Here is a 17411-nt window from a genome sequence, read left to right as displayed (position 1 = left end):
TTCACAGCCACCAGTAGGGAAAAATGCGTTTTGAATTCCACAGTCCATCTCAGCTGCTCTTTGCAGCAAAAATGCTTATATACGCAGCAGACAGCTCTGCACTGACATGGGCCTCTGCCTTGCAGCAAAACTGCAGCTCAACACAGCAGCATTTCTCAGTCCAAATGGTTGAGGAACAAAGGACATCTAAGATTTTCTGAATGAATAAATTCATAGAACATGTTTCATCTATCATCTCAGAGCAGGAAAACAATATAAAACACCTTCAGCATGAACATACAAAAGTGCTATAGAACACTGGAACACTGGAAGTCAAAATAGTAATGGTAAGAAAAGCCAAGATGTTTCAGCCATTGGGATTATGGACTGTATCTCACAAATGCACACACAAATTTTGCTCATTAAAATACTGGATGTTCTGGAAAATAAGATGTCTTGTTAAACACAAAAACTGTATGTAATTCTTAACTCTGCCTTATCCCTTCAGCATCTAGGGTTTTTTTCCCCATACAGTCTGAAGCTCAGATGTCTATGAACTTGGCTTCCAATTGTTATTGAAAAGTGCTTTTTTTCTAATGCTAATTGTGAAGACTTGAATTCTAGATAGAAAGTGGTCTGAGAAAAGCTACTAAATCTTTGTTTCATTTTTATATCCTTCATTTGCATGTCTAGTCTCCTGGTGCAAAGTGCTAAAATACAGCAAAGTTTGCTCCATCTTTGATCTGGCTTCTAGGTTTATCATTTTAACCTGTTTCATGGATGCTCTTCTAAATACTTTTTCCTACTCTTCTTTACAGTGCTGTTATGGCCAGTTAATTAAAAATGCTTGTTGCTAAGTCGTCTTGCTCACTAAAATGCCTGATCTTCAAGGAGTGCATCTGTCCAAGTATATTTTCAGTTATGCTGTATTAAAACTAACAACATTGGAATTGCAAGGACAAACACTATAAAAAGCAACAGCATTCAAGAAGTCTTCCATTTCTGCTATTCCTACGACAAATTAACTTCCAACAGCTTAAAATGTAAATTAAGGACTGTGCTGATTTAAGAAAATTAATCTGCTACAAAGGTTAAAAAAATGATAATTACAGTCTTCATTCAATGTCAGAAGTTCTGACAACTGTGATTCCCAGTCATGGATAACTTGCACTGGGAAGGTTAGGATAGATGCTAAGAAGATTGCTGCCCACAGCTCTCAATTCAGCTCTCGCCCTACGAGTAGCTAAGTCAAGTTCCTAGGAAAGAAGTTTCTGTACAAACGTGAGGTAAATTCCAGAATTTTAAAGGTAGGATATGTTTTCTTGAAGAAACACAAGACTGAACACTGGTGGCTGAAGAACTGCTTCAAAATCAACACAACAAATAAAACGTGGATGTGATTACCATGTAAATTGTAGAAAATGGGGTTTATGAATGTAATTCTCACATTAAGGAGGACAGTAGGTAGAAAAATCCTTAATGATCTCAAGTTACACTAGGAGAGGTTTGGATTCGATATCAGGAAGAATTTATTCACCAAGAGGGTGGTTAGGCATTGGACATGTGGTTCATGGAAGTGGTCAGTTCCCATCCCTGCAGGCTTTTAAGAGATGAGTGGATGCGATGCTCAGGGACATGGGACTTCACGATGAGATTTGATAGCTCAGGTTGATGGTTGGACCTGATGATTTTGAAGGTCTTTTCCAAGGTAGATAATTCTATAAAATATGCATCTGTTGTACTTGGTTAACAACTTTTACTCAAAGTTCATTGAGCTAAAATACTCAGAACAATCATAGAATCTTAGAATGGTTTGGGTTGGAAGGGACCTTTAAGATCATCTAGTTCCAACCCCCCTGCTATTGTTCAAAGCTCCATCCCACCTGGATGCTTCCAAGAAGGGGAAGGGGGCATTCATAATGTTGCTGGGCAACCTGCTCTAATGTCTCACCACTCTCACAGTAAAGAACTTATTCCTAATACCTAATACCTAGTCTAAATCTACCCTCTAAGCTCTTTCGCACAGATGTGGTGGATGAATAGGACACTGAAAGAGTGTTGAAATGACAGTAAATCTCAGGATAAAAAAACTTAGTAGCATGGGAAATGTCTTATAGTTTTATTATAAATGTTAGATTTTAAATAATAATCTACAATAGCAGGAGTCATATCACTATTAATAGTTCTTAATAAACTTCAGGAGGGCAAGCTGAGAAGAAATGACTTTCGTTTGCACCACGTAATGTTGAAGCCACAAAAACTTAAGGATACAAATGAAGCAAGATTTATAAAGAAGGGGCACTATCTTTTATAAAACCAGCTGATAGCATCGGAAGAGAGTCCCAGGGTTTGAATGTGTCATAAGCAATCACGTATGCTTTTGAAAGCTGTCCATTAATGAAGGGCAGATAAAGTTGAGCATGTGAGAGGAAGTGTCAGTTCAGGTCAGCTTTGGCATGTGGGGAATGAACGCACCTGACTAAATGTGGTATTTAGAAACTACTCAGGGAGATTGACATTAATTTTCAGAATATTACACTCTCTGTAAATCTCACTTCTGACACTAATTAATAACAAAATCCAAAACCCTAAAAAACATCCTCAAACTTAACCTCTGAGTTTTGAAAATTGGAATCAAGGGAATTGCCTCCCCCCAGCGCAACCGCCTGTGAAGTAGGTGTCAATTTTATTTTACTTGAAACAGACGAGAGAACAGTCAGTTTATAATCAGCTGTTAATAATGAGAACACAGCCTTAGAAACACCTGCTTATCAAGCATACAGGTTGTATAGCCTTATTGCTGTAGGGCGTTTTTTACTTCTTTTTTTTTCCTTTTCCCTCCAGTCATTTAATATTGCTTTGTAAATATTTAATTTAAATTTATCTTCAGAAATTTCATTAATTTATAAGGTTGCGTTTTGTTCTTCCATTTTATACCTCTGACATTAGAGGTTGGTGTGCTTCCCATCTGTTTCATTTCCCTTTTTAAGCCAAGCTCTTTTGTGCAGTTGAGAAGGTTATTGACATCGACTGCAAAACACACAAAAAGCCTTTAAGGTGCATCAGGTTCTGCGAGATAATCCTTCAGCCAGCTTGCAGGCTAAGAGCACAAATAAAACACGAAGGAAAGAAGAAAAGAAGAGACTCTCTCAAATTGAGAAGTGAAATACAGAGAGGTTTGGGCATGGTCACAAATATGTTGTTGTTATACTAATCCCAGTTGTAATGATATCTCACCCTGTGCCTCATACATCTCCTCATGTATTCTACTTACTCCTGCTGTTCAGGATTTGTCTACATGTAGGTGTAGAAATAGCTTTTGATAATAATGTGCCAAAACTGTAGTTGAGAAGTATTTTTTGGCATATCTGTCATTGTGCTATAAATAAGAAAACTCAAGCATATACCTATGAGACATCTTTAAAAAATAAAAGATATATTTCTTCTGTAAAAGAGAAAGTTACTATTTTGCTTTATGAAAAGGAGCAATGAAAGCTAAAAATAATTATTTTTTTAGTAATATGCAAGACAAAAAAAAAAAAAAAAAAGGAAATATATGCACACACAAGCAACAAGAATTAACTCTGGGAAAGACTTCTATAACCTTATATTAGAAATACTTTGCTTCTTCTAAAAGACAACCACATAACGATGGTCATAGCTCTTCTGGTTTAATGAGAAATTGCTGCTTAACCTTGGCAGCTTCCTGCATTCACTGCCCTGTATGAATGTAGATGAATGTAGGTGTAGACTTGGAAGTCTTCTGCATTGCAGAAATTGAATTAGGTAATAGCATCATTCAGATTCTTGTCTTTTTTCCTGAATAAACTTTTGCCTTTAAATAGGTAAATACTAGGTACAAACTAGAAAATGGTTTGTTCTGAAACAAAAGCTTTGGTGAACAAACTGAAGATTCTTCTGAATGTACTGAGAAATTATTTTCAGTTAGAGTAAGTTTATGAGAAGAATATATGAAGGAATCATTCAAAAGTCATTATATACATGCACCAAACTTGAATTTATCATAGGCCAAGAAAATATTTTGTAGACTAAGTAATGGTTCTGGATCTTTCACATTTATGTTCAGCTTGAGAAAAACAAAATGACCTCTCTTTTAATGAATAGTAAGTTTGGTAGAAAAATTGATTTATGCTAGTGATTTTGGCTGACTCCCAGCTTCATAGTATCAAGAAATACCTTGAAAAAAAAACCCAATCCTCTAATACATACAATTCCCATTCTGATTGGTCCAAAGCAGGCCATATTATCAGTGGCACTATTTCTTACAAATGGAATTTGAGCAATTCTAGAGAAGGCTAGAGAAGCACTATGCATCACTGGAAACTGCAGTTAGTCAAAGTCTGCTTGGTATTAAAGAGCTGTCTCATACAAACTGTCTCATCAATTAATCACATGAAGTTTTTAGGCTCCTTAAATTAGGACTAGATCAGTATCACCACTCATTTCACAATCACAGTTGCAGTGACTTAATCTGTTATTGCTAGATCAAGTCAATTCACAAACTTCCTACGCTGATCCTGTATTTTGTATATTGATATGAAAAAAACAACATGATACATTTCCCATTGTATATGTGGAAGTTCCTTGTTGGTGAGTGGATACCACTGCTGTGGCATTCTTGGCTTTTGAATTCAGATTAACCTCCTGTTTATATAATAGACTCTGATTCTCCTTTCCTTCTCCAACGTTTACCTCTAACATGGAATAATGAACCTTCTTCTTGCAGGCTTCGCAAATCCCTTTTTTGTGTGTGTGTTACTTATAAACAGCAAATCAAGGTAGCAAAATACTGATGAGTACGCCAAGGTAGAAGCAGATCTTCTTCATCTTTCACTTTCATCAGAAGAACAGATAACAAACCACAAGGAGGGAAGTGGCCTTACTTCATTTTAAATGAACTTCTTATGTTCTCATCACACAATACTACAAGTCCTAAAACTGCAGTTTTTAACTTAGGCTAATATGGAGTCCCCTGCAACTTGAAATGACAGACTTATCAATTAAGAACAATCATATTCCCTAACTGAATAGCTTTCAATGAAAGCTGCATATTTAATTATGATGGATTACCTTAAAAAAATTATGTGTTGGATGAAAGACAACCAAATACACCACAAGAGGAATTCCTGGGGGAAACCCTGGGTCTCCTAGGTTCTCTATGGCTAAATGCTGCTTGGATTATTGATGAATGGGAACCCATAAGTGACAATGGTTCCATTATTAAATCCTCTTCAAAAATGGCTGACTTCCTGAATAAATTAGGACAAAACTTTTTGACAATTGAGAAAGAATAGTAGCAGCATCTGCTGTGGCATGGCTGCTGCTTCTCACTATTAATACATATCATTCAGCAGCGGAAGACTTAAAAGATGAAAATGAGCTTCTGAAAGTTCATATTAGACAACTGAAAAATAAAACTACATCTTTGACAGGGCAAACTACCCCATCTTTAAATGGAACTTCCCCTTTGAAATAAAGATCCGCATCATTAGAAAAGGAAAAAGATCAGCAGGATTCTTGGATCCTAGTTGAACCGAAGAAGGCTAGGCAAACTAAAAACCAACTAGAGAATCTGGGAACCTCAGATCCTTTAGAAATAAGGCCGGTAATAACTCAGAAGAAAAAGAAAATCCAACACCAACCAGAAGGGTTGGCACCCAAGGAGTGGCCCCTTGCACATACCACATTACGTGTAATGGCGTGCCTGTACACAGCTGCCAAACTCATGGATCTGTTACAACGATTTAAGCAAAGATCATGAGAGAGCATAGTAGCTTGACGGTTGAGATTATGGGACATGGGAGCCAAAAGTGTGGTAATTAGTGGGCTTCAGATTTCTAAACTGGCATTCATTACCATGCATCCAGCTCTCAGACAAAGGCTATATGCCACTGTGGGGGATAATGACAAAAACCGTTTTCTAATACAATGGATAATGCTGGCATATAGAATCACACGGCCAAACAGAAGTGATATTCTGATAAATACTGGTCTATGGACCTCAACGGAGGAACTTTAAAATTATATTAGAGAATTAGGAATGAAAGAGGCAATATATGACTATTCCTTTGAGAGTCCAGACTTAAGATTAAGTTTCCAGTGGGGATGAAGAACCTCGTATTACAAGAAGCTCCTCCTCACCAGTATGGCACACTGGTGTCCATACTAAAGCCCTTAGTGGCCTCTGAGGCCATCATCCAACAAGCTGCCCAATTGGTGTCTGATCTAGGGGAGACAGAGTGCCTTCAGACCAGGTGCAATATCCGAACACTGGAAGGGGCTGAGGTCCTCCCCGTAACTAAAACCCAGTAAAAGGAAAAAGCCTCCTCAAGTGACCCGGGCCACTATGCCTGAGCCACCTGAGGAAAAAGAATTGGCAATTGTGCAGTTACTTGCATGACAGGGGATGCCGGCCCCCCTGTAACTAGCACCCCCAGACAGGACTGGAGGCCCTATGTCGAGCTGACAATTTGTTGGTCCCAAAAGAACATACAAAGGGTTATGGCATTGCTTGATACAGGTGCGGAAACATCAACCATTTACAGGCATCCAACTAAATTTAATGGGAATACAGTGATGATCGGTGGCTTTGGGGGACGGACCATTCCAGTTACCCAGATATGGTTGGAACTGGGGGGTTGGGTGCCTCCTGCCCTGGGAGTATAAGGTGTCTATTGCTCCAGTCCCAGAGTACATCTTGGGCACAGACATTTTATTCGGGTCTGGCTTTCCAGACACCATAGGAGAATTCACACTCTGACGGAGGTGTATTAGTGTCTGGGTTGTGCAGGCAATATTGAGAGGTCATACAAAGCATGAACCTATTCACCTGTTGGAACCATGCCTGATTACTAGTGTGAGACAGTATAGACTCCCAGGGGGGGCAAGATGAAATATGGAGGACTGTGCAGGAATTAGAAAAAGTAGGGATCATAAAACCTGCACATAGCCCATATAATTCCCCCATATGGCCAGTGCAGAAGTCAGATGGCACGTGGAGAATGACAGAAATTATAGAGAATTAAATAAGGTCACACTGCCTGTTCATGCAGCTGTACCCAATGTTGCCTCCCTAATGGACACACTGAGTAGGGAGATCAAAAGGTACCATTTTGTCCTAGATTTGGCAAATGCGTTCTTCAGTATTCCAATTGCTGAAGAATTGCAAGACCAGTTCACATTTACATGGGGAGGGAGACAGTGGACCTTTCAGGTCCTGCCACGGGGGTATGTGCATTCGCCAACATACTGCCATAATCTAGTGGCATGTGACCTGGCTAATTGGGAAAAAAATAATGTTAGCCTGTATCACTATATTGATGATCACTTGTTGACGTCTGACTCACTCACAGGTGGCAGATTCATTCACTACCTATCTGCAAGAAAGAGGATGGGTAATAAATCCTCAGAAGATGCAAGGTCCGGGCCTGTCTGTGAAATTTCTGGGAGTAATTTGGTCAGGAAAGACCGAAGTACTACCCAGTGCTGTCATATATAACGTTCAGGCATTCCCATTCCCTACAATACCAAAGCAGTTGTAGGTGTTTTTAAGTATACTGGGATATTCACATTCCTTTACAACTCATTTAGCACAGCTGTTGAGATCATCATACAGACTCATGAAAAAGGGGCAACTACAGGACTGGAGGAGAATGGAGCACGAGGCTTTCCAACAGGCAAAACTGGCAGTTAAACAAACCCAGGTATTGGGTATATTTGATCCTACTCTCCCAGCTGAATTGGATCTTTATGTCACTCAGGATGGCTTTGGCTGGGGCCAGTGGCAGTGCCAGAGAATCTGATGGGGTTCTAGTCTCAGGTCTGTCACAAAGCAGAAGAAACATACAGTATGATTGAAAGCCAGTTCTTGGCTGCCTACTCCACATGACAGGTGGTAGAGCCAATAACCCAAACAGCTGAGATCATAGTTAAGACCACCCTGCCAATTCAGGGGTGGGTGAAAGACCTGACTCACAGTTTCCTAAGGCAGGGGAGGTCCAAGCACAAGCAGTGGCATTGATAGGTCACCTGTCTCAGCCAGAGGAGTCGTCTGTCTTTATCACCACTGAAAGACGAACTTCAAAAGATCTTAGGCCCAGTGATATATCACAGTGATGCACCAAAAGAAACAGTGGTTGCTCCACCAGAGAAGAATCTCATTCAGGAGGAGAACTATTCAATTCCTAAAGATGCTTGGTAAATGGATGGGTCCAGCAAGGGCAACACAAGCAAGTAGAGAGCATTGGCATACCATCCCTCCACTGAAACAATCTGGTTTGAAGAGGGGGATGGTCAGAGTAGCCCGTAGGCAGAACGGTGAGCCGTGTGGACAGTTATAACCGAGGAACCTGATGATGGTATTCTGAATATCTGCACAGATAGTTGGGCTTTGTACCAGCAGCTCAATCTTTGGATTGCACAGTGGGCCACCCAGGAATGAACTATCCACTCCTAACCAATCTGGGGCAGAGATATGCGGTTAGACATATGAAATGTGGTTAAACACAGGACTGTACATGTCTACCATGTTTCTGGTCACAACTCCTACAGTCACTGGGAAGTGACAAAGACAACACACTGGCCTGAGTTCAATGGACCGAGGATTCACCATCTGAGAATATCATCTATTTGTTACATCAGAAGCTGCGGCATGCTGGATAAAAGACAATGAAGGCAGCTGCTAAAGCATGGGGGCTGCCCATACAACTCTCTGATGTCATCCAGGCCTGACAAGGCTGTGATGCTTGCTCCAGGATGAGACAGAGACTGTTGCCTGAAACAACAGCCCACCTTGCTAGAAGACAAAATCCTCTCCAGCGATGCCAGGTTGATTACATTGGGCCCCTCTCTCAGTCTGAGGGGGTGAGATATGCCTCGACCTGCATACCTGCATTGATACCACAAGTGGGCTAATGCAGGCCTGTCCAGTGCCAAGAGCAAATCAAGCATACACCATCGAGGCACTTACCAAGTTGATGACTGCCTATGGGACACCTCAAGTCATTGAGAGTGATGAAGGGACCCATTTTACTGGTGCAGTGAAACAATGCTGGGCAGAAGAAAACAACATTGAATGATGATTCCACCTGCCATATAATCCAACGGAGGCAGGACTCATTGAACGTTATAACGTTCAATGGCTGCCCTGAAGACAGACTCTCAATCCCTGCAGGAGTAGACAAAGAGGCTCTATGAGACCCTGTGGGACGTGAATGAAAGGCCTAGAGATGGCAGACCCAGTGCCATGAAAATGCTGCAAACATGGGCTTCTCTCTTTAGGATTTGAATTATGGGCACTGATAATCAGGTAAGACCCCAAATCAGCAGTGAAAATAACCTTCTGCTCCCTGCCCCTGAGAATCTAGAACCAGGTACCCATAGAATAAAATGGTTTTGGAAGGTGCAAGTAGGACTGAAGTGGTGTGGCCTACTTGCACCTTGGGGGAGATTATTGGAGGTTGGAGGCTTGGTAGTCCCTCCAGTAATTGGTACATGGCCTACTGATATTGTGGTCAACACTTCGGTCTTCATTGCTAAGAGGACTCTCATCATGTCCCTGTGGCAGATAAGAACTCTGTACCTTGGTGCCTGATATAGTTATCCAGCCGCAGATATCTGGCCAAAGGGTGAGGTACAGGAGGCTGGGGCACGCCCCAGCACAAGCCAAAGCATTGACTCAAGACAGGAATACAGCCTGTATCTTGCCTTGGAGGGCAGACCTCCCATTCCTGGTACCACTGAAAAAATCTGTACTACTCTCCATGAGTCTCTGAGTTCCCATGATCACTGAAATGAAAGAAATGTCATCAAAGCATCCCAGTGTTGCTGTGTGATCAAGCGTGACACCCGGTGATGGCCTATGTGGGTCTGATGGAACACAGCACGGACCTGCCTCGAACAACTGCATGCCTCCAGTAATACTACTGAACACTGGCCCATGAGAGAACATAAATTTCAACCACAAACTGATTATCAGTTGTCTTACACTCTGTCAGCCTGCATAATGATGAGCAATTGCACAAGCATTGTGGTGTGTTGGATCCCTGTATTGGGGAAGGCTAACCCTCCAGCTGGCTCAATCATTGGTTCATGCTGTGAAGAGATAAAATGTATGGTAACTGTTGAATCACAGCCTGAACCACTGATTGAGCACCTGGGGAAAAGACTGGGTCAGCCCTGGGAGCACAGGTGAAAGCAATTCATGTGTGCGACCAGAAGGGGTGCCACTGGGGAAGGATCTCCTTCTGGAGATCCCTCCTTGTCGAGGCTTCCCCCTGCAAACCTGGAATCTTCTGATACAGGTGAATAATCATCCTCTCTTCTTTTATAGCACCTTCCTATTGCGCCAGTCCTTGTCATCACACCTCTGTTCTAATGCCTTTCCATCGTATCAACCTGTCCCATTGCTACAGAAGTGCACATGAAGCGAAGGTATATCACTGAATTCCTTCACGCAGAGAAAATGGCACCCACTGACATTTATGAATACTTGCTGAATGTTTACAGAGACCAAACAACGGTGTCAGCACAGTAAGGTGTGGGTGGTACACTTCAACAGGGGCAACAGCAATGCAAAAGACAAGCCCTGGCCTTGACAGCCACACATTTTTGCTAGTGCAGCATGCAGGCTCTTGTTCATTGCTGGCCAAAATGCATAGTTAATGGTGGTGTCTACAATGAACAATAGTGTTTTGTAGCTGAGAACTTGCTTGCTCTGTCAAAGTGTTACTGTGCTTTTTGTTTCTATTGTATTTTGATAAGAAAAAAAATATAAGGTATAATTTTAGGCACAACCTACATACTAAAATATAGGGAATATTCTTAGAAGTAGCAGCTTTAAGACACAGACACGAAAAACCTGAAAGTTTAAAACATCTTTCTAGTAACAGTCAATACCTGCATGCGTACATGTCACAAATACCTTCCAGTAAATACACCTAAAACACTAACATCTTTCAGATGCTAATAAGCCATTCTCTTTCCTTAATGATTCAGGAAGTTCATATTGGGACTCCTCTCTACAACTCTGTAGATACCTGATCTATCCCATATCTATTAGGTCAGGAATGGAGAGACTACTTTGGAGGTCTCTACAGCAACATCACCAAGTGCGAGAGAACTCTTAAATGATTTGTGTGCCTGCATCAGAATTCAGGTAATTTCAGCAGCAGGCTTTCTGAAGGTGTGTGCAGAAGGAATGTATCTGTCGAAAAAGGCCTGCAACAAGAGAACCAGATATTCAGGACACAAGAGAATGGACACGCGTACACAGGTGCTTTCCAGAACCAATTTTAAGAGTGAAGAATCAAAAAAGTCCAGGACTTACCCTTTTTGAAAAAAAGCTTTCCAGATTTCCAAATTAACATTAGATCACAACAGCAAATTACAGTAGCTAAGTGGAACTTTTTCTAGTTTAAAATTAATAGAAACATTGTTTTGACTGCTAGCACAAAGGAAAGAGAAGCATGACTCTTGGGAAAAGCAGCCATTCACTTAGCAGGTGGGCTAATGCTATTTGGTTTTGAAGTCTTTTAAGGCACTAAAGTGCTTTCCAAATAATGAAAGTCCTTTAAGTCTCCCACTTTATAGTATTACTTAGTGGAAATGGAAAACTGTTCCAAGATGCCCAATTGTAACAAAACTATTTTAAGAAGAATATACTTTTCTCAAAACAGAGAAGAATGAAATTATTCAGTTAGAGAAAAAAAAAATTGCTTTTTCAGTTCAACTTCAAAAGGAAGGCAGCTGAAAAAATCACAGAATCAAAGAAATATAGAATGGTTTGGATAGGAAGGGACTTTAAGGATTAGCTAGTTCCAGCGCCCTTAGATAAACATGAGGTTATGTTGACATGAACAGACAAAGTTGGTTAGCAAGAACATTAGCTGGTATTTCATTCTACAGAAAAGCTCTCCATTAAAAACAAACAAAAAAAAGATGTACACGGGAACTGATCTCTGTTTCCCAATACTGACTGAAAAGTTGTGCATATGGCATTAAGATCCTGTTTCCAAAATTTAGCAGATTTCCTTAAAAATACTCTTTTCCAAATTTATACCATTTCATTGCTTTAATACAGTACCTTCCTATATTTTTTTTTTCAGAAATCTATATTTTAAAATAAACAGTATCAAACTACTCAAGCAGTGGGATTTAAATCACTAGTGACTAAGTTCTAACTGGAAGCTCACAGTGCACAAGAATAATGAATACACATTTTCAGACAATTTTATTTAGTTTTGAGCTGTGCTTTCTGTAAACAACTCATTTAATTTATTTGATAAAAACTGAAGTAGTTTATAGTCTTCCTAACATGCAGTAGGAGTGATGTCCTCCCACCCACAGAATGGCTCTTAGATCTGTTAATCATGATAAATTCTTCCTTATTATGCATCATCATTTAAAAATGAAAACTGTAGACTACCAAGCTACAGAATTAAATGCTTTACATATTTAGATCTCATTTGAATTCTATGTATTCTATATTTCAATCACTGTGAATGCAAGTGAAAGGTTAGATGCCCTCCAGGCAACTAGAGTTGTAGCCAAAGAAATTAATAAAACACAGGAGCAAAAAGGGAAATAAAACTCCGGATACTCATACCGCACAATTCAAGTTTATTCCATTCATTCTTGCAACACAAACTTAAAAATACAGTATTATTTTGCATTCTGATGTCTATGAACCATGATAATGAACCCAATTGTGTCAAAACAGGTAACAATGGTGAAAAGAGGAAGTCAAATATCAAAATGCACAAAGCACTACTTTTCTTCCATCACTGCGTAGAAAGATGTTTATCCATTTACAAAATATAATTAAGACAAGTTCATCTTGAAATTTTGCATGCAACACTGCAATTGCTTGACCTAGGACACTCCACTCTTATCAGCCTCTTCTGCTAATATTTCAATATTATATTTGAAGATAAAGTTTTATTCAGCTACCACATCATTTTTCCCCATTTGCTCCCCTTCACAAGAAGGAGCAGAGGGCACAAAATCCAAAATACATTTTAGGTTATAACTTAGCACAAATTTCAAAGGTAAGGGTTTAAGAACAGCAATCTTCCAAACATATGTGAATCCAGTCTGACAATGTATTTAAATGCTGTTTAAAGAAAGTAAAATAATTTAGTTTGGTATTTCCATCTAGCTAGGACCTCTACAAAGATACAGGCAGCCACCTATCAATTTTTTTTCCCCCCAGAATGTAGCTAACAAAAAGGGAATGAATGAACAAGCTAAGCTTCTAGAGAATTATAAAATAATTTTTTTATTTTTTAAAGTCCTGGGCAAAACTATCAATCACTTTTCACATAATGCAAAAAGAAAAGAAACAAATATTTATTCTTTACAGTCAAACAGTAAATACCATCTTTTAACTATCCAGAAAGGCAGCTTGGGTGTATACTACAGCCAGATTAACATTTGTCTCACTGAAGTTTGTCTGCATTTTTTCTGCTCAAACAAATTAAGAAAAAGTAAGGTGTTCACATAGCTGTAGAAAAAGAGAGGCAAAATTACCTCAGTGAATCACCACAAGAGTTAGTACAAAGATGGTGTTTCTTTACTATGATAGTACTCACTTAAGTGAGTTGAAGGGAAGGGCAGTAAAGAATACAGGGAAAAAAATATCAAAAACGCTATAGCCAGAGAACTTGACACTAATTAACACAAAAGAACTTGAATAATCAAGTTTTCCCATGTAAAAACAGACTGCAGTTTTCTAGACTAGTACTCTAATAGCTAAGTATTGAATAGCATAACATGGAGGCAAATTTAATCCAAAGGTGGTTCTTTCATAGCTGAATAAAAAGTTAAACCTATATTTTGTGTTCACACTATCACAATGACATGACAATTAAGCACGGATCAGAGATAAGATTAAAGAGTTCTTTAAATAGTCACTGAAAGCACTGTTCACCAAACATGCTTCATCTTTTATCAGCAGCTCATCAATTTATTTTATCACTGACTTCCAGTCCTTCTGCTCTTCCTGCCATCCATATCCAAGAAGCAAAGAGTAATTGCACAGTACAGTTTATGGCCAGAGTTGATTGTTTTCTCCATTGCTTTTCTTATGGGATGTGTACATGCAAATCAGTTTCTGCTCTCACTTTACAATCTAAATGCAAGGCTTTTTATATCTGAGACATTCAATAATAATATGCAACATGATTCAAGTAAAACTAAGTCTCCATTAAATATTTACGAGTGGTAGTCACCAGCCTATTTATTTCTACATACCCTCTCAATTTCAACAGTGATATCAAAGTAATATCTGCTACTTTAAAGAATTCAGCATGAGATATTATATACATTGTCTTCTGTATTCTGTATGTTATCAGAAAGTTTGAACTCTGTATTCCAAATAAAGGAAGATGTTTAAGTTTGTGACATATGCTTTTGTTTAATAAGATCTGTTATTCAGACTTGGGTGAATCAGCAGAGAAAATTCTCAAAATGAAAGCCACAGTCTGACATTCCTGAGGACTGTAGGATGTGACAGGAATCTCTACCACAATTTTTAAATATCTTCCATCACAGCTGTCCCAGTACTGTCATATTTAGTGGTAAAATAACTAAAAGTTCATATGGTGTGGTTCCAGTGGGAACTTTCAGAAAAAGCCCCATACTTTAATAATGAGATTTAACATTTCTTCAGCAAACTATGAAATACTAATTCAAAGATATCCACAATTAATAGTTTTGCCTTCTCCAGTAATAAGAGCAAGTTAAGTCTTTGACTTGTAAGTCTTTCTCTTTCTAACATCTCAACTTAGAGAGTTTACAAGTAACTCAAATGGTTACCAGAGAAGTTCAGCAACAGTATGCACCTGACATGAATGTCTAAGTAATTACTGTTCATTTTGCACAACTTGATTATCTCTGTGTACCAAACAGTTTGATACTTTCATAAACATCTGTAGATTTTATGCTGACATGGTAAGGAAATTCTATCATACAATCCTTTTAAAAGTAAGTACAATGATATTTTTAACTCTCTCAAACAGTTGTTTTAAGTCTCTATCCTGGAGTAGAACACACAAAGGGAAGGAAAACTTCAAATTCATGCCTCCAGAAGTATATTAGCAGATATTCTGGAGTGTAATAACACCATACCTCAAGTCATCTTTCCTGGATTACTCAAGAGTCAGAAAAGCATTAGTGTGACATCCAATTAGTCAATAAAAAAACCTGCTCCAATAACTAGTATCAAAAGTCCTCAAAACCGCAACACAAGCTTTAGTCAGAAGAAGAAAGCGACCCACAGAGAGAAAAGGGAAAAGCAACCCAGTCACCTACATTACTACACTTCAGATTGTGGCAGATACTAATAGCATGGGACTACTGTCCTCTTCACAATTAGTTTCAAGTACATAGAACAGTACTTCCACCTAAGGGAATCTTTCAACGGAAACCTTAGTACTAACATAGACAGTTTACAACCAAAAATTCAAGATCCTGGTCTTCTGTTTTCACTAGAGACGGGAAGAGATTGTGCACAGAAAAGAAGTCCTAGAGCAACACTGTTCATAATAGTTTTCAACCCTCTCCAAAACAACCACCTTTGATACAGGCCCCTAACTAGTCTGATTCATCAAGAATTTCCCTCCCCCCGAAGTATTTAGCCGAAGAAGCTGGAAGATGCAAAGAGTGACAGACAGGCAGCAGTGTGAGGCCACAGGAGAGACATATAAGATAACAGTCCATCCGTCACTGAAGAAGAGTTTTGATTGCCTGGTTGTCAGTGGCTTCAAAGGCAGTTAGTCCATCTGGTCCTTTCACAGTCTTATCAGCACCCTGTAAAGACATTGAGAAGTACTGTGAATTCAAAAAGGTAGGCTGTATTAGTATCAAGTGTCTCACACCACTTACCTTGAATATACTGATTACATCACAGTTTTTTAGTCCAGTTTTCACATAGAAATTAAATGGGCCACATTTAACTATATAGCACACAGCTAACATTCAAACCTGATAACTAGAAAAAAAAAAAAGTCAAGTAACTTTCATCGAACAGCAAGCTACAAGATCAAGAAGTTACCAATTAATCTAGGATAAAACCAGAAGACTTTTGTTTGTTCCCAGCAACTACTTACACAAATGCAAAAATTTAGTCTTGAACTTCCATGAAATCTATGGCACAACAGGCTTTTTCACATGCCAAATTGAACAGTAAGCTCTAGAAGAGCTTACTTAAATAGTAATGTTTCCTTTCTACATCATAAAAGATTACATCCATCTAGCATCACACTTCTGTGAAAGGAAAATAAAAAGTCTTATTGCTACTTGGAGAGAATATCACAAAAGCCAAAAGTGAGGAAGCTTTTTAAATATTGTATGCCTATCTTCAAAACAACAAAAAACATAGAAGGATACAACAATTTACTTACAGATCTGTCAATACTTCATAGAGGATAACAGAAATGTGCCAAGTGGGCAGTAGGAGAACAGTAAGCACAGAAGCAGACAGTACCAAAAATATAGAAGGCAAACAAGAAAAAATAACAAAAGGAAAGAGTCATGTTTGTTTTGAGCACTGTTTAGTCATATACATAAAAATGGAAACCCAAACTAAACTATAAAAGAATAGTTAAATTAATAATTAAAAGTACTAGAGAATAAAGAACAAGAAACCAAGAAAGAGATGTTTCCTCAAAATAAGTGAAGATTCCAAAACATTTCGTCATGAAAGATAAGCATTCTTACATTAGTTCAGTGAATTGACAGGAAGAACACTGCATATAGGCGTACTTTGGCAAGAACACGTGTTGCAGAGTTCTGTCCTCAGTTTCATGTATTACCTGTTCATGGAATAAGTACAAATCTAACCTTCCTGTACACTACATGGAAGAAAATGGACAAACTGATCATAAAGGACATCCCACAGTTTTCTGAGAACACACTGGACTTAGAAATTCAAGAGCTTCTTTAAAGAATCACAGAATGGCTTGGGTAAGATCATCTGGTGCTAACTCTCATTCTGTGGGCAAGGCTGCTACCCACCAGATCAGGCTGCCAAAGGTCCTATCCAATCTGGCCTTGAACACCTCTACAGATGTGGCATTCACAGTTTCTCTGGGCAGCCTGTGCCAGTGCCTCACCATCCTCTGAGCAAAAAGTTTCCACTTAACATCTATGCTTAATCTTCTCTCTTTTAGTTTAAGGCGATTTTCCCTTTTCTTATCACCGCTGTACTGAGTTAACAGTTTCCCTCTTGATTAAAAACTCCCTTCAAGAACTGGAAGGTTGCAATGAGATCTTCCAAGAGCCTTATCTTGTCCAAGCTAGACAAACCCAACTCCCTCAAGCTTCCTTCATAAGAGAGGTACTCCAGTGCTCTGATAATCTTTGTGGCCTTTCTCTGGACCTGCTCAACAGCTCCACATTCTTCTCGTACTGGA

General features: G+C 39.1%; 1 protein-coding gene across 1 annotated transcript in view; it reads right to left on the bottom strand.

Annotated features, from left to right (window-relative positions):
* Window positions 1-12595: 12595 nt before the first annotated feature.
* MTPN (myotrophin) overlaps window positions 12596-17411 on the bottom strand; it is a 40282-nt gene continuing 35466 nt past the window's right edge. The window contains exon 4 of the mRNA XM_031589812.2: window positions 12596-15807. Within this exon, the coding sequence (XP_031445672.1) occupies window positions 15721-15807 (87 nt within the window). The 3' untranslated portion in view covers window positions 12596-15720. The remainder of the gene's footprint in view (window positions 15808-17411) is intronic.

The sequence above is a fragment of the Phasianus colchicus genome, chromosome 1, assembly GCF_987193195.1.
Source record: "Phasianus colchicus chromosome 1, bPhaCol1.hap1.1, whole genome shotgun sequence".
Lineage (NCBI taxonomy): Eukaryota > Metazoa > Chordata > Aves > Galliformes > Phasianidae > Phasianus > Phasianus colchicus.
This window is presented reverse-complemented; position numbering and strand designations above follow the sequence as displayed.